Genomic DNA, 21,676 nt, shown 5'->3' with positions numbered 1-21,676 from the left:
CGTCTGCCTCTTCTGCTCCACATCTCCAACATCCCAAACTTTCTATATTAGAATACTTTTTTATCTTTGCCGGGGTTAAATACCATCTGTTTAATATTTTGTAATGTGCCTCCATAATGTTTAAACAATGTAGTGTGGAGTAAACCGTTTGGAGGGCCTAATACCAGTCTTTTAACTCAATTTGAATTTTTAGATCTCTTTCCCACTTAGACTTAGCTGGAGGATGGATCTGCACTTTAATTGAATTTAATATTTCAACACATTTTGTTAATAACTGTTTTTTTCTGCATTTATCAATTTATTCAGTTTAAAAGCTGGAGAATGTTCATTCAGATGGGGTACAACTCTATATAAAACGCTTTTTATTCTTATAAAATGTAAATTCTGTGATATTGGGATGTTAAAGACAGTACAGAGATCCTTAAAGGACATAATATTATTTTCATCAAATATATCTGAGATTTTATTGATACCATGTCTGGTCCACTGACTTACATCTATATTATCTACCCATTTCCATATCTAAACGGTAATGCCGGCAAAATTGTGTCTTTCAATTCCATATATTTATTACGGGATAATGTTCTTATAGGCCACAACAATTTGACTATATTATATGGTTCCGAGATATCCTCTCCCTCTAATTCACACCAATCTTGTGGATATATCTCATTATTAATTGCATTTACTGTGTGCATCAGTTGTGCAGCTTGATGATACAAAAAAATATTGGGAAATCCTGTTCCCCCTTGTTTATATTTTAAATACATAATATCTTGTCCTATTCTGGGCTTCTTATTATTCCAGATGTAATTTCTAAAAATCTTGTTAATATTTGTTAGATAATGGGGTTGAATCGGTAACTGAATCATCCTCAATAGATAAATAATCTTAGGAAATATATAGGCCCTTATAGAATTAATTTTCCCCCACCAAGATATCTCGAGTTTACTCCGTAATTTAAGGAGGTGAATGGTTTCTTTTATTAAAGGGGTCAAGTTAGCTCTCATAATATTTTCAGGATCATGAACTATATTTATCCCCAGATATATAAAACTCTTCCTCTCCCATCTAAAATCATACTGTCTGTTTAGAAATTTATATTGATCCTGATCCATATATAGCGGCATCACCACTGTTTTATGGATGTTAAGTTTGTAATTTTTAAGAAAACTAAACTGTTTTATTTCTTCCATTACTTCTGGAACTGAGTGAACTGGATTCGATAATGTTAACAGTATATCATCCACATACTGACTTATCTTTAAATCTTTATCTTTCTTGTGGAAGCCTGTTAAATTGGCATTTCAACGAATATCAAGGGCCAGTGGTTCCGCCACTAAGATGTAAAGAAGTGGGGAAAGAGGGCACCCCTGGCGTGTGCCATTTGAAATCTCAAACCAATCAGACTTAATGCCCCCTCCCACTATCCTACCGGATGGAGAGGAATAAAGGGCCATAATTGCCGAAAGAATCTGCCCCGAGAATCCAAAAGCCTCTAGTGTTAATTTCATATAATTCCAGTTAACCCGGTCAAAGGCTTTCTCTCCATCGAGCGCCATATTGAGAAAGGGGGTTTTTGTGGCATGTACCTTGGCAAAAATATTAATAATTTTCCTAATATGATTAGACGATGATCTCCCGGGAACAAATCCTACTTGGTCATCTGATATTAAGCTCGTAATTATATTTTAAATTCTTTTAAATATAATTGATGCATAGATTTTATAGTCATTATTTAATAAAGCTATCGGCCTACAATTGGTAATCTCTTCTGAATTTTTGGGGGGTTTAAGTATAGGGGCGATATTAGCTGCTAACATTTCATGTGGCAATTTTCCGGTGAACATAGCTGTGTTATAGCATTCCCTTAATCCCTGAACAAGTCTATCCCTATAGATTTTATTAAAAAAATCTTCGTACCCGTCTGAGCCTGGTGCTTTATTTTTTTTCATTGCATCAATAGCCTCTATAATTTCTTGTACTGAAATATCTTCATTCAGTTTATTTATTTGTGAGTGGATTAATTGGGGCAGATGCTTAACTTGAAAATATTTTTGTAGATCTTCTTGGGTGGCAGTTATTGGTAAATTATATAAATCGTAGTAATATTCTTTAAAGGCCATCAATATTTTAATTGGATCAATTATTACTTCATTTCCTAGTTTTATTTTATTTATTAATTTTGCTTTTTGACTTGCTTTAACTTTGTTGGTAAGGAGTTTATCAGCCTTATTTCCCCTATAGTAGAAATTAGTTTTCATATATTGTAAATTTTTATTAGCTTTAGCTATTAAAATATCATTAATTTTCCTCTCTATTATCCTTATTTGGTTTGCTCGTTCTCTTGTAGGGAAAGTCATATTTATTTTATTATGTTCACTTAATTCTATATATAACTCTGATAGAGATTTCTCTTTATTTATTTTTCCATGCGCAGCCATACTGATTAAATGGCCTCTTATAACGTTTTTAAATGTACACCATTTTATCATGGGTGATACCCCATCCTTTTCATTATCTATCCAATATGTGTCTATTACCTTAGCTATTTGTTCTTTATTGTCTTCTGGCATTAATATTTTCTTGTCCAATTTCCATTCTGATCTTTGTCTAATAAATGTATCTTTCAACTGGACCTTTATCATATTATGGTCTGACCAGGTAATAGACACTATATTGGAAGATTTTATTCTATCCAACAGATTACGTTCTATTAGAATTAAATCAATTCTTGAATATGAACAATGCGTCTTACTGAAACATGTAAAGTCTCTTTCAGTGGGATGGAATATCCTCCAACAGTTCACAAGAGCTGCATTTTGTATAATATTTCTTATTTTTTTGGATTGATTATAGACATTCCTAGAAAATATTTTACCTTTTTCAGACCTTTTATCTAATTTGGGGTCCCATTACGGAATTGAAGTCACCCAAGACTATAAGAGTACCTTGCTTGATTTTATCTACTTTCATTAAAAAAATTTTGTATAAACTGTATCTGTGAAGAGTTTGGTGCATAGATATTAACTATTGTATATAGTTCTTCATCAATAACGCAAATTAATATAATCCATCGGCCCATTTTATCTATACTCTGATGTTTTATAGAGACATTTATTTTATCTGAAAAAAAAAAAATCACTACTCCTCTTTTCTTTTTCTCTTTAAATGACGAGCATTCTGAAAGAGGGAAATTTTGAAATCTAAATCTCCCTACATCAGCTTGTCTCCAATGCGTCTCTTGTAGGCACACCATGTGGGCATTTTCTGTTTTCATACGATCTATTAGTATTTTCCTTTTTTGGGGTGAATTAAGACCATGTACATTAATAGTCACAAAATGTACAATTTATCCACTGATTATTAACCTAAAATTAGGCATCAGCCTATTTGTAACTCGTATCATAATGACTTTCTATAAGGTTATAATATTTTCTATTGCCTATCAGACATTTACACATGAGTATAAATTTTTCATGACAGATTTCTGTTTCCTTTATATTACACTTTAAGCGCTGTTTCGATACAAAACTAACACTAAGCGTAATAACAAATTCAGACCTACTAAGACATACAGAAGAAAAAAAAACATCCCTTTAAGGAAGTATGGATGGCTTTGATGAATATCCCCTTTCATCAAACCGTCCACCTAGATCCCTACTGGGATCAATTATAGATGCTGAATACCTCAATGAAAGAGAGATTGGTACTTCATTATCATGTTAATTGAGAGAAAAAAAAAAAACTATATACCGTATATACTCGAGTATAAGACGAGTTTTTCAGCACATTTTTTGTGCTGAAAAACCCCCACTCGTCTTATACTCGAGTCAGTTGTCTGTATTATGGCAAAGGACCGGGGGCTGGCAGGAAGCTGTTACTTACCTTCACAGCAGCTCCTGTCAGCTCCCAGGTCAGCTCCCTCTGCAAGTCTCGCGAGAGCCACGGGGTCAGAGCGTTGCCACGGGTTACCGTGGCAACGCTCCGCGCGGCCGTGAGACTTGCAGAGGGAGCTGACCTGGGAGCTGCACGGACCGGAGGAGAGAGAAGGAGCTGCTGTGAAGGTAAGTAACAGCTTCCTGCCAGCCCCCCTCCTACAGCCCATCCACTGGACCACCAGGGAGTGAGAGCCCCCCTCCCTGGCCAGCTAACAAGCAGGGAGGGGGGACGAAAAAAAATATATATATATATTAATAATAATAATACAAAAAAATAATATAAGAAAAAAAAAATAATATTAAAATAATAATTAAATAATAATAAAAAATGCCCACCCCCCACCAATGCTCTCCATCACACACACACACACTGCACGCATGCACACTGCACGCATACACACACACTGCACTCATTATATACACACTGTAAATAAATATTCAATTAATATAATTTTTTTAGGATCTAATTTTATTTAGAAATTTACCAGTAGCTGCTGCATTTCCCACCCTAGTCTTATACTCGAGTCAATAAGTTTTCCCAGTTTTTGGGGGTAAAATTAGGGGCCTCGGCTTATATTCGGGTCGGCTTATACTCGAGTATATACGGTAAGTATATATCAGTAATCCTCTTTCCCTTCTTCAATGTTATTTTCTCTATTGATGAGAATTCATAATTCATATTCCAATATTGCTTCATATCCAACCCTCATTCCCTTATCTTCCTCCTTCTCGCCTCTCCCCTCCCTCCCATTCCTGTATGGGAGTGCTTTCTTCTTCCTATTTCTCTTTATTACTTAGCTCTTTATATATAAATTTAAATCATACCGTGAATCTAGTGTTTCTATTATTTGTGCTATATTTATCAATTTCTGAGCCTAATATTTATTAATTGTGATCGTTTTCATTTTACTTTTTCTTGTCTTTTCTTGTGTGTATTAGTTTCCCCTTTTACGTTGCATTACTGAAATAAATTAACTTTTGCACGATATTCAAATTTTTCGTGTGTCACCTGTATACACAAACCTTGACACACAGTTACACACACTGACACAGTCAGACACACATACAAACACATACATTCTCACTGACAAAGCAATCGAGAAAATGGAGATAGGATAGAAAGGAGATGGGCTTTAGCTCAGAACAAAGGCGGTGGAGATGGCGGGGAGGGGAAAGCTCAGAACAGAGGAGGTATGTAATATTGATAAAAATTCACAAAAAGTACAAATGACTCTTGATAATATTAAATGTATGCTTACTAATGCAAGAAGCCTATATAACAAAATGGGGAACTAGAGGCAATAGCATACGCTAAACAATATGATATAATAGGCATAACGGAAACATGGTGGGATGAGACACATGACTGGGCAGTTAACTTAAATGGGTACACGTTATTTAGGAAGGATAGGGAAAAACAAGAAAGGTGATGGGGTATGTTTCTATGTCAACCAGGAGTTAAAGTTAAATCTTAGGCATGTGGAGTGTGACAAGGAAAATGTGTAAACTTTATGGGTAGCTATCTGCTTGGGGCAAAAGAAGGGGAATCGATTATTGGTTGGGATATGTAATAAACCACCTAATGTAAATTTTAATGAGGAAGAACAGCTGTTAGAGCAAATTGGGAGAGCTGCAAATCGGGGTAACATGTTAATTATTGGACATTTTAATTACCCGGACATAAATTGAGATAGAGTGACTAGTACTTCAGATAGGGGAATCAGGTTTTTGAATGTGTTAAATAACACCTTCATGTCACAACTGGTACAAGCACCAACTAGAAAGGATGCTTGTCTGGATCTCGTTATAACAAACAATGTTGATCTTTTGACCGACATTCAAGTAGGGGAGCATTTGGGAAATAGTGATCACAATATGGTAATTTTTTAAATAAACTCGAAAAAAGCAAGTGCTTTTTAAAAACGTATAATTTTAAAAAGCCAATTTCAATAAGATTAGGGCAGCTCTACAACATATCGACTGGCATAAACTGAGGATAAACAGAAACTATTCAAACAAATATTTGAAAGGTACATTTCTCAGTACGTACCATTGGTTAATAAATATAAAAGAAACAAATTTAAACCAATGAGGTTTAGTAGAGAAGTAAAACGAGATTAAAAATAAGAAAAGGGCATTTAAATCGGACAAATCAGATGCATCCTATATAAGATATAAAGGAAACCAATAATGCATGCAAAATGCAATTAAAGTGGCTAAACTAGAAAATGAAAAATTGAGATGGGTGTGTTAGCTAATGAAGACCAGGAAAAGGCAGAAATGTTAATCAACTATTTTTCTTCAGGATATATTAATGAGAATCCTATGGCAAGAACAGCAAATGATTGCTGCAAAAAAAACTTACAGGTAACTTGTGATTGGATGACTTGAGACAAGGTGCTAAATAAAGCTCCGGGGCCTGACGGAATTCACCCATGAGTACTTATGAAACTAAGTGGGGAAATAAGTAAATCACTGTATTTAATTTTTCAAGATTCTTTTGTTTCAGGTATTGTACAGGAGGATTGGAGGAAGGCAGATGTTGTTCCTATATTTAAAAAGGGTTCAAAATCCTTGCCGGGAAATTATAGACCTGTGAGCTTAAAGGGAATCTCCAGTGCCAGGAAAACAATCCGTCATGTCAAACTAACCTAATTGCATTCTACGAAGAAGTAAGATCAGGGTGTTGCAGTGGATGTGATCTACTTGGATTTTGCCAAGGCATTTGATACGGTTCTTAACAATAGGTTAGTCTTCAAACTAAAAGAAATTGGTCTAGATTAATATTCTTGTTCTTGGGTAGAACATTGGCTTAAGGACAGAGTACAATGAGTTGTCATTAATGGTACATTTTCAGGCTGGACAAAAGTGGTAAGTGTTGTCCCTCAGGGTTCTGTTTTGGGACCGCTTCTATTTAACATTTATAAATGATCTTGAAAAAGGGATTGAAAGCCACGTTTCCGTGTTTGCAGATGGCACCAAACTTTGTAAAGTAATAAAAAGTGACTGCTATTTTGGGGTAAAGAAGGAATTTTTTCCTAGTCTGTTGCAAAAAGCTTCAGACTAGGTTTTTTGCCTTATTTTGGATCAACAGCAAAAAACAAATGTGAGGAAGGCTGAACTTGATGGACGCAAGTTTCTTTTCAGCTATGTAACTATATAACTTTACTGAGAAGGTAGTGGATGCATGGGATAACCTTCCAGCTGAAGTGGTAGATGTTAACACAGTGAGGGAGTTTAAGCATGCGTGGGATAGGCTATCCTAGACTTAAGATAAGGCCAGGGACTAATGAAAGTATTTAGAAAGTTGGGCAGACTAGATGGGCCCAATGTTTTTTATCTGCCGTCACATTCTTTGTTTCTATGAAATGGCATGGATATGGAGAGAAGGAGGACAGAAAGCAGAAGACAAAACAAAAAATTAGCAGATTGGATAAAGAGGAGGGAGGGCAGCAGTTAAGGAACAAGGGAGGGAGGGGTGACACAAGAAGCAGCAGGGAGAAGCAAAGAACGTCTGTCACCAGCAATGACGACAGACGTAAAATATGCACAGAATTGACGTTAGGAAGTCCAAAACAGAGTTATGGGCTGCCAAACTCACATGTGACAGGGGTGTAACAGCCCCCAACATACAATTGCAAATGTACGTGCAATGTACATCTAAACTCCTACCACCATGACCATTTCACACAACAGTAGTGGTCATGGTGGTTGGAGTAACCAGTGATTTTAACTGGTCATGGTGCCTGAAGTTTGTATGTGCAGCATTTGCCTATGAAATTTAACACTTTCACGGCTGGATGTGTAACGTCACCTCGGGCAGCATCACTGGGTCATCATTAGCCTGCATCCAGAAATCTAGGCCACTTCTGTGCATATTGGTTTATTGTTGGTAGCAGCACAGCACACAGTATACCCCCTCCAAGCCTTTTATGTCCCCCCCACAGGCCATCCTTCCTGACATGCCTGCCCTTCCAACAAAAATATGTCTCCCTCTGAAGTTAACAGGGAAATGGCAGCAAGCTTCGATGGCTTAGAAAACTTCAATCACTGTTCTCTTTGTTTTGTTTTTTTTTTTCCTTGTTGGGCGCCTGGTTCTGAATTCACCAAGACACCATCTACTTTACACTAATGAGACACAATTTGTTGTTTAATAAAGCCACAATTTACAGCATTGAAACTACAATGAACTGCACAGAAAGAAGCATGTCTAGACAGGCATGACATCAGAAAGGTATTTAAATCACAAGAAGCATCTAGAAGCAGCTCAACGACAAAACCGTATCAGGATTATTCACTATAGCATCAATTGCTGGCAAATTAAAATTAATGTTAGACCAAAGATGCTTTTGGTTCTCCTAGTTTGGCTTACAATTTGAAATTCACTCCTGGCAATTTAATTTTGAGCATGTGAGAATGTCAGCCAAACTGTTATACTCACTACAATCCAGAACATCACAGCTATAGTCAACTGAACTCAAATGAAGGTAACCCACTACAACCACTGACTCCCTCTACAGCTACAATTTGAGTGTTTATGGGAAAGTGTAGAGGAAGAGACAAACGCAAAAAGAGTCAAGCGTGTCCTGTGGGTCTTTTAAAAAATATATATTTTCATTTATTTTTGATACACAGGTCATCAGCATATACAATGTAGGGACAGTCCCTAGATCTGGTAACGGAAAGTGTGTGTCCCTCGTAATATGAGAGCCATAAGTCTTTGCAAAATTATTAGTATATACAATTAACAGTAAACATCGGTTCAAGCATATGGTCATGTATATTGCATCTGGTTGTACGTGCACCTCTTTATGTCAGGGTTGGACCTTTGAATTAGTACCAAAGGCTCATTTTTGGTGAAGAACAATGAGGAAGAAAGAAATAGAAAACGGGTTGGAAAAAAGAAAGAAATGAAGAAAAAAAAATATGAAAAGAGAGAGAGAGAAAAAGAAAAGGGAGGAGAGGTGAACTGCCCCCGTCTCCCAGCGGATAGACCCCTTGAGATATCTTCCCTGCCCCCAGCACCACCCTACACACATCCTACTTCCTCCAGATGTTGGTTATGAAATTCGTCAGAGAAAGCAATCAACAGTCAACCTATGGGTCTTTTTTTACCCTACACAGCTCACTGTATGAATCCTATAAATTATGCAGAGCTCTTCAACAAAAATCAACAGAAGGCCCATGATTGCCTGATAAATTTCAGACACTTTCTTCTTGGGGATAATGACACAATTAACAATAGTACTGGATTCAGTTGTACAGTCCTGAATTCAGGCTCCTTTCCTGATGTCCCGAGTTTGTTCCCTGGTGTTAGGCATCTAGGGTCACCAGGGAAATGTTTCCATGAAGGACAGTAAGAGCTCTGAAATGCCCCCTTTTTCGATCCGTTCTGCCCACCTCCAGTCCCGGAACCATAACTACTGATTTGGGCAGGTATGAATCAAGATTTGATTTAAATAAGGGACATACAGTTGCAAGAAAAAGTATGTGAACCCTTTGGAATGATATGGATTTATGCACAAATTGGTCATAAAATGTGATCTGATCATAATCTAAGTCACAACAATAGACAATCACAGTCTGCTTAAACTAATAACACACAAAGAATGAAATGTTGCCATGTTTTTATTGAACACACCATGTAAACATTCACAGTGCAGGTGGAAAAAGTATGTGAACCCCTAGACTAATGACATCTCCAAGAGCTAATTGGAGTGAGATGTCAGCCAACTGGAGTCCAATCAATGAGATTAGATTGGAGGTGTTGGCTACAGCTGCCCTGCCCTATAAAAAAAACACACACCATGAATTGTTGACTTGCATAAAGCTGGAAAGGGTTATAAAAGTATCTCCAAAAGCCTTGCTGTTCATCAGTCCACGGTAAGACAAATTGTCTATAAATGGAGAAACTTCAGCACTGCTGCTACTCTCCCTAGGAGTGTCCGTCCTGTAAAGATGACTCCAAGAGTACAGCGCAGACTGCTCAATGAGGTGAAGAAGAATCCTAGAGTGTCAGCTAAAGACTTTCAAACGTCACTGGCAAATGCTAACATCCCTGTTAGCGAATCTACAATACGTAAAACACTAAACAAGAATGGATTTCATGGGAGGATACCACAGAGGAAGCCACTGCTGTCCAAACAAAACATTGCTGCACGGTTACAGTTTGCACAAGAGCACCTGGATGTTCCATAGCAGTACTGGCAAAATATTCTGTGGACAGATGAAACCAAAGTTGAGTTGTTTGGAAGAAACACACAACACTATGTGTGGCGAAAAAGAAGCACAGCACACCAACATCAAAACCTCATCCCAACTGTGAAGTACGGTGGTGGGGGCATCATGGTTTGGGGCTGGTTTGGGGCTGCTTTGCTGCGTCAGGGCCTGGACGGATTGCCATCATTGAAGGAAAAATGAATTCCCAAGTTTATCAAGACATTTTGCAGGAGAACTTAAGGCCATCTGTCTACCAGCTGAGGCTCAACAGAAGATGGGTGTTGCAACAGGACAATGACCCAAAGCATAGAAGTAAATCAACAACAGAATGGCTTTAACAGAAGAAAATACGCCTTCTGAAGTGGCCCAGTCAGAGTCCTGACCTCAACCCGATTGAGATGCTGTGGCATGACCTCAAGAAAGCGATTCACACCAGACATCCCAAGAATATTGCTGAACTGAAACAGTTCTGTAAAGAGGAATGGTCAAGAATTAATCCTGACCGTTTTTCACGTCTGATCTGCAACTACAAGAAACGTTTGGTTGAAGTTATTGCTGCCAAAGGAGGTTCAACCAGTTATTAAATCCAAGCGTTCACATACTTTTTCCACCTGCACTGTGAATGTTTACATGGTGTGCTCAATAAAAACATGGCAACATTTCATTCTTTGTGTGTTATTAGTTTAAGCAGACTGTGATTTTCTATTGTTGTGACTTAGATGATGATCAGATCACATTTTATGACCATTTTGTGCAGAAATCCATATCATTTCAAAGGGTTCACGTACTTTTTCTTGCAACTGTAAGTCCTCAGAAAAAACTGTGCAAAGTATTTTCCCTAAAAACATCCAGCTTTGTATAGCAAGTTTTTGTTTTGTTTTTGTGAAAAGGTGCAATATCATGTTATTAGAACATATCACAGAAATGTCGGTAATTGTTGCATTAAACAGGGTGGAATGAAGAGTTGTTACATAGTGAAACAATATAGAGTAAGTCAATACACTGCAATCTATGTTGCGTTCATGGGCATCAGGTAGGAACTGCCAAATAAAATTTTATACTTAGTCAAATAGGTAATCTAATCAAATCGTTACAACAATACATATGCAACATCCCTAGAGAAGGAGAGCACTTGTGTCCTGTGAACCCGAGTATACCCTTATGAGCCTGAATTATAGTAGGTATTTTAGAATGTTTGACCATTGCCTGTAACGACCAGAAGATGGTCGGAGCCTGCCGCAAGATGGCTAGCATGTCAGGATGATATATTAACACAGGAAATATTTGCTCATGACGAATCAAATCAAGCTATCTCAGCCTGACAGCCTGTAGTGTGATAGGGACTGTGTAGCAGCCAAAACAGAGTCAGCACGACCCGGGCCAGCCCCTGTCAGGCTGCATAGAGTCAGCCCAGTGACACCAGAGAGGGGGAACCGGAGGAGAAGGGAGTGAGGGGATGGCCTAAGATCAAGTGTTGATGAAGTTATGACACATATTCAATATGTCTCAGGAACCATGGGATAGGTAGGGAGTAAAAGAGCGCTGTTTTGATCTCGACATGAGTCATTCCATTAGTCTTTCATAAACTTAGCCCATGGCTCCCATATGGCATTGTACAGGGTATATATGTGAGAGATAGAGGAATGTTTTTCTTCCATAGTTTTAATTGTGTCTACCCTTTGAATACATACTATAAAGAATGGAATGTTGGAGTTTTTCCATTTTGTGGGGATGAGTAGGTTAGCAGCTGTGAGGAGGTGAGTAAGAAGAATACGTTGAGGTTTAGGGTAGGTACAGGGACATATCAGGAAGTGTTGTGTGTGGGAGTCGAAGTCCTGTTACTATTTTGATCATTTTTACTATGTTGGACCAGTACTTTTAGATCAGTGAACAGTGCCACCAGTTGTGGGCTAGGGATGCTCCAGGTTGGGTGCATTTGCAGCAAATGTCCAGGGTATTAGGAAACATCTTGTGTCGTTTGGAAGGGGAGTAATGTCATCTGGAAATTCTTTTGTAGCAGCTTTCTTGTATAGTGTTACAAATCGAGGCAGTGTGTATCGGTGTAAAGACTGTTTTCCATTGCATTGTCATGAGTTGGATGTTGAGATTGGTGGCCCAGGATTCCGTGAAAGGTGGTAGAGGGCTATTTTGGTCTACCTGGATGAGTTTATAGAAAGCGGGGAGTTGTTTTGTTCTGACATTGTGGGTTTCGCAGTGCTGTTCGAAAGTTGAGAGGGTACAGGATCCCTTCATGAGAGCACAGTTTAGCTCCAAGACAGCTTGAAAATGGCTTTATATTAACTTGAGTAACAGCACCAAGACTTTTTCACCATAACCAATACTGTGAGCTCTAGTGATTATAATGGTCAGAGTACCCTTTTTAAAAAAAAAATCATCAATTTTATCCCAAAAATTTAAAAAATTTGATATTTGCATCTTAATGTATATCTTGGGACAATTATTTGTTATTAGATAACGCTAGCTGGTAGAACAGCACTTACATAATAGGGTTCAGCTTCTCGCTCCGTTAGTTCATCCTGGTATAATGTAAAGCAAGTCGGTATTCTCCCAAACCAAACATCTCGAAGGACATCTTTGTCATCTGTCATTCTTCCAGCAGATAGGATACCTCATAAATATTCTGTTTCACTCACAGTGGTTGACACAAAATTATAACCTAAAATCAAAAAATGAAAATATGCTGAAAATACATTTGCTGGTTCTAAATAGATTTCACACTTGACCCAAATAATTACTTAAAAGAAAAAAAAACATAAAAGCAACATATTGCAGCTATCAATGCTAGTGAAACGTGCAAACTTCAAATTAATACTTACAATTGTGCATTTGTTTTGGAGCCTATAATCTAAAAGACACAGAGTTGTGAAAAGTTTGCAAAACTTTGGTTAAAAGGACACTCCAGGGACAATAACCATTACAGCGCATTGTAGTAGATATGGTGGCAAGAGCGCCCAAGGTAAGTAGGCAAAAATGTTACCTGTGTCCCACTGGCTGCATACACTGCATCCAGTCTTCTCACTTCCAGTAGGCTCCCTTGTGCTAAGTAGGGCCATGCAGGACCGCATATCCTACCAATAAACACGGCCCTGGATCGGCATAGCTCTATAGAGACATCTGGATCTCCTGCAGGAGAAGAGCGGATGTGGCATGGGCACTTTAGGGAAACCCAAGTAAGTTGTCAAATAATTCTAAAGCTATTTGACTGCTTATTGTGAAACAGCCCTATGCACACAATAATGGTTATGGTGCCAGTAGTGCCCTGTCACCTCTCCAGTGTAAGTAGACAACGAGTTTGCTAAGGATATAACAACTTGTCTGGGGTCTGCATGTCACCTCCTCCATGGCAGCCAGAATATTTCTGCATTGAGCTAAGACCAGCAGTGCAGGGCTTAGCTCATTGGCTGTGAGTGATGAGCAAGTCCTGTACACAGGGTTTACCTGAGAAGAGCTAATGGAAGGTCCCTGCATGGAGCCTCCAACTCTTAATGGTAGACCCCAGTTAAGTTGATAAACATTAGCAAATGATTTGACTACTTATATGGACAGAGCCAGGACACTACTGGCACCATAACCACTACAGCATGCTACAAACACGCGGCCAATTAATGATATGGACAAATGGCGATTTTTTTAGGCTACCCCTTTATAAGACAATTCTGCTTATATCCTGTTGTGCATAGTATCTAACACTGACGTTATTTTCACTAACTTCTTGGTTAGTTACTTGATATCATCACTAAATAGCATAACTGGAAACCTTTTGAACATACTTTTTGTTATTGTTGTCTCTCCCACTTTAACTTTTTGAACTGAATCAATGCTTTCCTACAGGGACGTCTGCGTCATGTGACCGAGTTTCACTCTTTCAGTACAACTGAAGCACCTCTAGCAGATGACCTACTAAGAGCCACTAGAGGTTGGTTTAACCCTGCAATGTAAACATTGCAATTTATTTGAGAAAAGAGAAAGAACTGCAATGCTTTGCACTACAGGGTTAAAATGAGAGGGCCACATACATGATGTGGTCTGGGTGACTACAGTGTCCCTGTAACTGAAAATAACTATAATTACTTGATTAGGAAAACGTTGAAACACCACTTTAAGGTGTACATAACCTTATAACACATTTTTTCCCCTCCCAGTGTATTTCCCCATTTTTATTTATTCTTATTAACGCCATCTTGCAGCCCTCCCCAATAAAAAAAAAAAATTGACAAATGTTAAGAAAAGCATTTTATTCGTCCCATATTATTTCAAAGCAGTAAGTCTTTATTAACTTGATTTCTGTATTGGATCACAAACACTGGCAGTGAAGCACTTAGGAGTCATGTATTAGCATAAGGTCAAAAGGTAATCTCCAGGTACTGTATAAATACAATTCCCAGGTTTGTCTAGGTTTCCACCGCCTCTATATATGGATATATATATATATTTCGTATGGACATTTTTACTACATTTGCCTGTTCTGTGTTACATTATACGTATTTGTATTTTTAGTATTATATTGTACTCTACTGTAACATGCAATGTATGTGCACCCAGGGCATACTTGAAAACGAGAGAAACCTTCCTGGTAGAATATTTTATATAATTTAAAGGACCACTATAGGCACCCAGAATACTTCAGCTTAATGAAGTGGTCTGGGTGCCAGGTCCCTCTAGGACAGTGATGGCGAACCTTTTTGAGCCCGAGTGCCCAAACCGCAATACATGCCAACTTTTTTTCCCTCAAAGTGCCAACATGGCAATTAAACCTGAATACTGAGGTTTACGTTTAGAAAAAACTACTCGTACAGTTAACAACTTTTGTTTTAAAAGAAGAACACAACAGAGAGTTGAATTATAAAATTTTTAAATAATTATATAAATTAAGCTTATATTAGTATCTCCAACAAATGCAATACATACACACAGACTGCTGAACACATTCACACACCAACTGCTTAATACATACACACACTGAGACACAGACAGACTGCTAAATACACACACAGTCCGCTAAATACACCCACACTGCTGAGTACACAGTCTGCTGAATACACGCACGCAGTCTGCTGAATACACACACACACACACACTGCTGAATACATAAAGACTGCTGAACACACACACATATACTGCATTGAGGGGTGCAGTGTATGTGTCTGTGTGTAATGTTGTGTGTGGGGGGTGGGGTGCTGTGTGTGGGGGGTGGGGTGCTTGTGTGGGGGGTTGGGGTGCTGTGTGTGGGGGGTGGGGTGCTGTGTGTGGGGGGGTAGGGTGCTGTGTGTGGGGGGGGTAGCGTGCTGTGTGGGGGGGGGGGGGGTAGGGTGCTGTGTGGGGGGGGTAGGGTGCTGTGTGGGGGGGTAGGGTGCTGTGTGTGGGCGGGTAGGGTGCTGTGTGTGGGCGGGTAGGGTGCTGTGTGTGGGCGGGTAGGGTGCTGTGTGTGTGTGGGCGGGTAGGGTGCTGTGTGTGTGGGGGCCGGTAGGGTGCTGTGTGTGTGGGGGCCGGTAGGGTACTGTGTGTGTGGGGGCCGGTAGGGTGCTGTGTGTGTGTGTGTTTGGGGGAAAGGGTGCTGTGTGTGTGTTTGGGGGAAAGGGTGCTGTGTGTGTTTGGGGGAAGGGTGCTGTGAGTGTGGGGGGGTAGGGGTGCTGTGAGTGTGGGGGGGTAGGGGTGCTGTGAGTGTGGGGGGGTAGGGGTGCTGTGTGTGGGGGGGGTAGGGGTGCTGTGTGTAGGGGGGTAGGGGTGCTGTGGATAGGGGTGCTGTGTGTAGGGGGATAGGGGTGCTGTGGGTGTAGGGGTAGGGGTGCTGGGGGTAGGGTACTGGGGGTAGGGGTGCTGTGGGTAAGGGGGGTGTGGGTAGTGGGAATAAGGGTGCTGGGGGTAAGGGGGTAGGGGTGCTGTGGGTAAGGGGGGTGTGGTTAGTGGGAGTAGGGGTGCTGGGGGTAAGGGGGGGTAGGGGTGCTGTGGGTAGGGGTGCTGTGGGTGCTGGGGGTAGTGGGAGTAGGGGTGCTGGGGGTAGTGGGAGTAGGGGTGCTGTGGGTAGGGGGAGTAGGGGTGCTGTGGGTAAGGGGGGTAGGTTATTAAATCAGTACCCCCCCCCTTCCCTTCTTGTTACCTTTGGTGAAGGGGAGGGGGGGGAACACAGCCATCCCTGGTGGTCCGGTGGTGGTATGCAGGACAGGAGGACAGGTCCTGCAGCTCTCCTGTCCTCCCGCGCGATGCTGTGTGGAGCGTTACCATGGTAACGCGCGGCAACGCTCCACACGGCTCGCGGGAGGACAGGAGAGCTGCTTCCTCGATCCCTCCCCCCTGCTTCCGATCCTCCCGACACGGAAGCAGAGTAGGCGCCTGCGGTTTCGGGCAGGCAGGCGCCTACTCTGCAGTGATGGCAAAGCTATGGCCGCGTGCCAACAGAGACGGCCCGGCGTGCAACCTGTGGCACGCGTGCCATAGGTTCGCCATCCCTGCTCTAGGATTAACCCTGCAGCTGTAAACATAGCAGTTTCAGAGAAACTGATATGTTTACCTATGGGTTAATCCAGCCTCTAGTGGCTGTCTCACTGACAGCCGCTAGAGGCACTTCCGCGCTTTTCACTCTGAAAATCACAGTGAGAAGATACCAACGTCCATAGGAAAGGATTGAGAAATGCTTTCCTATGGGCGGTTTGAATGCGCGTGCGTCTCTTGCCGCGCATGCAGCCGATGACGGGGAAAGGAGGAGGAGAGTCTCCAGCGCCGGGCTAGGTAAGTGTTTAACCCCTTCCTCTTCTTCCAGCCTGGCGGGAGTGGGACCCTAAGGGTGGGGGGTAACTATTAACACTATAATGCCAGGAAAACTAGTTTGTTTTCCTGGCACTATAGTGGTCCTTTAATAAATAAATAATTTAACCCACACTTCCTTGTATGTTCAAAAGTTAGAAACCAAAAAAACAAACAAGTTTTCATTAATCAAAAAGCAATGCATCTTTTGTGTTTTCAGGCATTCTACTGAGACACTGAGTGCATAACATGCTCAGTAAGTGGATATGACCCAGTGCACACAGTGGGCTATATTTACACACAGAACACACATGGCCAGGTCTGTAAACATGGACTCCCCTGGCTGTCAGTGTGCTCTGTGCTCCTCATACCCAGTAACAACACACACACGGGCTGCGGACAGCCCCACACAGTGTATACAGCCAGGCACACCTTACACCCCATTAAAAGGACAGAGTCTTTATTACCCGAGAAGCGCTCTTCACCTCCGCTCCCCGGTACTTCTCTACTACTTCCGGGTACTGGGTGAACCACGCCTACCTGCTGATCACATGATTAGCTCGCCCTGGACGGGCCCACACAAGGTACAAAAATAATCTATGCCAGTATTGGACACAGGGGTGCGCCCTCTAGAGGCCATTGGAATGTAGCGCAGAAACTATTAGAATGCATTGATATTGAAGCCCTTTGCAGGGAATGTCCTGAGCTCAGTTTGAGCAGTGCTTCTAATGATACACTTATAGTGCAATTACTGGGGACAGGGACCCCCAAACCAGAAGTGTTTGGGAGGTAAGTTGTGTGTTGTTTTAGTTAACCTTCCTTTTTAAACCACTGATAATGTGCTAGTATGGACTGCTGTTTGGACAATATTTCACAGTTAATGTATATTCAGCTATATTCATTTGTATTTTTTTATTCATAATCTGTATAGCCAACCTGTTTGTGGAAATATGTCAGACCTATTGTTTGAGACAGAACTGGGGGGGGGGGGGGGGATAGCACCAAGAGCATTCTGGCACCCTAACCACTAAAGCATATTTCATAATACTCCCAGATTTGGTGGCCATATATGGACAGTCTCTCAGGGTTATTCACTGAAGTTATAATTTAAGGTGACTTCCAAGTGAATTTCAAATATTAAAAAAAAAAAAAAATCATTTTTTTGTCAATGGTAATAGTACAGTGTTGAAAGTCTGAAACTATGACAAAACCACATCAAATGCTAGTTATCTCATTCAATGGACCAGCATCAACAAACACATTGTGCAAAGCAATACTGAAAAGACTTGAGTGGATTGTGAGTGTCAACCCTGTCTAAAAGGTGCAAGCCCATTTTAAATTTTTATGTAAGTAGAATACATGTTTCATTGCCCCAATGCCTCCCTGGGAGTTGTGTTAGCTAGAGCGCACCACTCTCGGAGGTTGGACCACGGGATGGTAGGTGTTAAAAGCCGTAATGTGGAGGACTTAAGTAAGGCCCCCTAAATGAGGCATCAGGGCTAGCAGGGATAGTGGGCATACAATTCTTTAGAGCAGTGGTAGTCAACCTTTTTCTATCTACCGCCCACTAATGCATCTTTCTTGATGGAAAAATGTACTTACCGCCCACCAATTTTTACGCAAGTGCAGACAATTTTTTAGAAAGGAGGGTGTTTTAAAAAAAAATACATTTATCTTTTTATTTCTACTTTATGCATGTTTATAATGTTTTTAACTTTATCAAGTTTAATGAGAAAACAAAGTAAATTGAAATTACCTTTACTTGTGATTAATGAGATCCTTGAGGTTGATGCTGTGAGACTAAATATTTGATATCTGGTTCGATTTTCGTATTGAACAAACAAAGGTCTCCTCTTTCGGTGATATTCAGACGATTTCTCTGTTTGCTCATAATATGATTTCTCATCCGTGCATCAGCTCCCCTCCTCTCCCTCCTCAATTCCCCTCCCCACCTTTTTTTTCCTTCCTTTTTCTATTTTTTAACCTTCCTTATAGCAATGTCCAGTAGGAAGGCTGAGCTAGGTAGCCCACTTACTATTATTAGCCAACAACAATTCTCTCCTTTTCCTTTTCTTTCTTTCTCCTATTCTACAAGTACTCTGCACCTTATTTCTCCTTTTTACAAATACTCTGCTCCTTCTTTCTTCTATTCTACAAGTACTCTGCTCACAGACAAACACACACGCTCACGCATACACTTACAGACACACAGTCACAAACACACACACACACACATACACTTACGGACACACACACTCCTAGACAAACACGCTCACATACACTTACAGACACACACACTCCTAGACAAACACGCTCACATACACTTACAGACACACACACTCCTAGACAAACACTCACACATACACTTACAGGCACACACACTCCTAGACAAACACTCACACATACACTTACAGACACACACACTCACAGAGAAAGACATACACACAGACAAACATACACACACTCACACATGCACTTACAGACACTCACACATGTACTTACAGACATACACACAGACACACATACTTACAGACACACACACACTTACAGACACACACATATACACACAAATTATTAATATTAAATGTCCACCCAGCCTCCCTACCTGGAGAGCTGGTGTGGATCTGTCCCTGGGGTCCAGTGGGGCTTTACGGCCTGGCAGGAGGAAGCACTTCCCTCCTGCCGGTCACTGAAAACTTGCGCCCGCAGAGCTGCTCGCGCCCGCCTGCCCGCCCAAAAGGAGAAATCCTCTCAAAAAGAGGATTTGGCCGCCGAAATCCCTACCGCCCACCTGGAAACCTGAAACGCCCACTAGTGGGCAGTAGGGACCAGGTTGACAACCCATGCTTTAGATGGAGAGTATAAGAGTATCTACAATTAGCCTCTCAGGTCAGAGGCATGGTGCTTTAGACAGTAGGGTTAATGAGCTCCATAACCCTAGAGCTAGAGGGGAGAAAAATCGGCTCTGGATCATGGGCAAGCATCGACGTTCATAGGGTATATCTCAAATATATAACATGTGAGGTAACTAGGAGGAACGGTTAAGTCCCTACCATGGCCCACGGTATCTAGGTGGTATGTGACAAAGAAAAAAAAAAGTTAACTGAAAGTCAAACAATCGGCAGTATAACAAACTGGGTAGGATAAGTAGAATCCAAGAGGTCTGCGGCAACTGTTCGTGCTCCAGATGGAGGCAAAATGGATGACAGGCTAAATCAGCCAGGAGCTGTGGATCCAGCTGGGGTGAAGACTGCCACGTTTGCCACGTCCCATTGATCAACCGTTCATGTCAGTGTAAGTCCCAGCAATTGCAGGAACGAGGTGGCTTCCGACATTGATGTCAGCCGGTAACAGTGGCCATCTTTTTCGTCAATGAGGGCTCTCGGGTACCCCCATCTGTATTGGATAGATGCGGCAGGCAGTTGTGAGGTTACTCATTTGATGGAAGCTCGCCATTGTAGAGTATGGCGGCTTAAGTCATGGAAAAAACTCAGTTGGTTTTCTTCAAAGATATAAGGGGTTTGCCCTCTGACTGCCCATAAGAAACCCTCTTTATCATTCCGTGACTTTAAGCATAGAATTACATCTTTAGATGTGGGGGTCACGTTGTGAGATCACCCCGGTAATCGATAGAGTCCATACAAGGATAGAACTTTAGCTTGTTTGGGCGTCAGAGTAGCGGAAAACAGCCTCCTAACATACTGAGGCAGCTCTGCTGCGTCTGTGGTGTCAGGGTTCCCCCGCATCTTTAAATTGCGTTGTCCTCCAATTGCCCAACCTTGGCGCTTAGTTGCAAGCAGGTAGTAGAGAATTCCTGCAATAGAGACGTTTAGGTGTCTTTTTTAATTTTTAGGTCATGGACATCTTCCTCTGTAGCCCTCATCCAGCCTGTTAGATTGTTGGGGTCCTCCTTCAGCACAGCCAACTCCGAAGCGAAGAAGGCCTTGAGCTCTGACACCATGTTTTTGAGATCCGCTTTAGTAGCCAGGGGGGGTTTGGGTCTCTTGGAAGGCACAGCCCGACCCTTGCTGAGTGGATTTGAAGCAGCCAAAAGTCCTATGTCTTCGTCTTGAGAGGCTGACAGGGAATCCTGTGCCGAGTCTGGCAGGAGGTCCGCCATCTTTGGCCTGCCTGCTTGGGATAGGAGCTGGACGATATCTCGGGTATGTTCCTAACTCAGCCCTCAGAGTTTCTTGGGATGTTTCCCAATCTCTTATTGAGGTTGTTATACACCTCCAGGGCCCTGTGGTGTAGCCAAGACATGCTTTGTAGTGTGTAATATGTGATAGCTTGGCAGAGCTCAAGCGCCATGCGTCTGGACTGCACGCCATAATTTCACATTTCAGTTGAAAATAGACAAATTGGAAAAAACTCTGTCAGCAATGCTTTTAGATTGGCTGCTCTGGCTTTAAGTTTGAAATTCAATTTTAAGGGTTGGGGCCTGAGCTTCATGGTGGCTGGACATGCTTTGCATGTGCTCCGAGCATAATTTGCCTATTGGGGTCCTCTGGGACACACTTATTGCTGGACGGGTGAGGCGGCCAATCTCCCGTCCTGCACAATACCGAGCCAACACCGGAAAATCTCGTAACCTCTCACAAAATCAATGCATTCCTATGGGAGATTTGAAGACGCTGGACATTCCCATGCAAAATGTTAAGGCCGTCGGCACCGCTTCACGGAGTTAAACTCTGTGAAAATCCAGGAATCACTTCTAGTGACTGTCTGGATGACTGCCAGTAGAGGTGGACTCG

At 41.3% G+C, this 21,676-nt stretch overlaps 1 protein-coding gene across 1 annotated transcript in view; it reads right to left on the bottom strand.

Moving 5' to 3' along the window:
• ATG5 (autophagy related 5) overlaps positions 1–17,467 on the bottom strand; it is a 224,947-nt gene extending 207,480 nt beyond the window's left edge. The window contains exons 1-2 of the mRNA XM_063441308.1: positions 17,390–17,467; positions 12,662–12,837 (exon numbers count right to left, since the gene is read on the bottom strand). Coding sequence (XP_063297378.1) covers positions 12,662–12,769 — 108 coding nt within the window. The 5' untranslated portion in view covers positions 12,770–12,837; positions 17,390–17,467. The remainder of the gene's footprint in view (positions 1–12,661; positions 12,838–17,389) is intronic.
• Positions 17,468–21,676: the final 4,209 nt, after the last annotated feature.

Source organism: Pelobates fuscus, chromosome 2 (genome assembly GCF_036172605.1).
Source record: "Pelobates fuscus isolate aPelFus1 chromosome 2, aPelFus1.pri, whole genome shotgun sequence".
In the NCBI taxonomy this organism is placed as follows: domain Eukaryota; kingdom Metazoa; phylum Chordata; class Amphibia; order Anura; family Pelobatidae; genus Pelobates; species Pelobates fuscus.
Note: the sequence above shows the minus strand (reverse complement) of the source record. Positions and strands in the feature narration are given on the sequence as shown.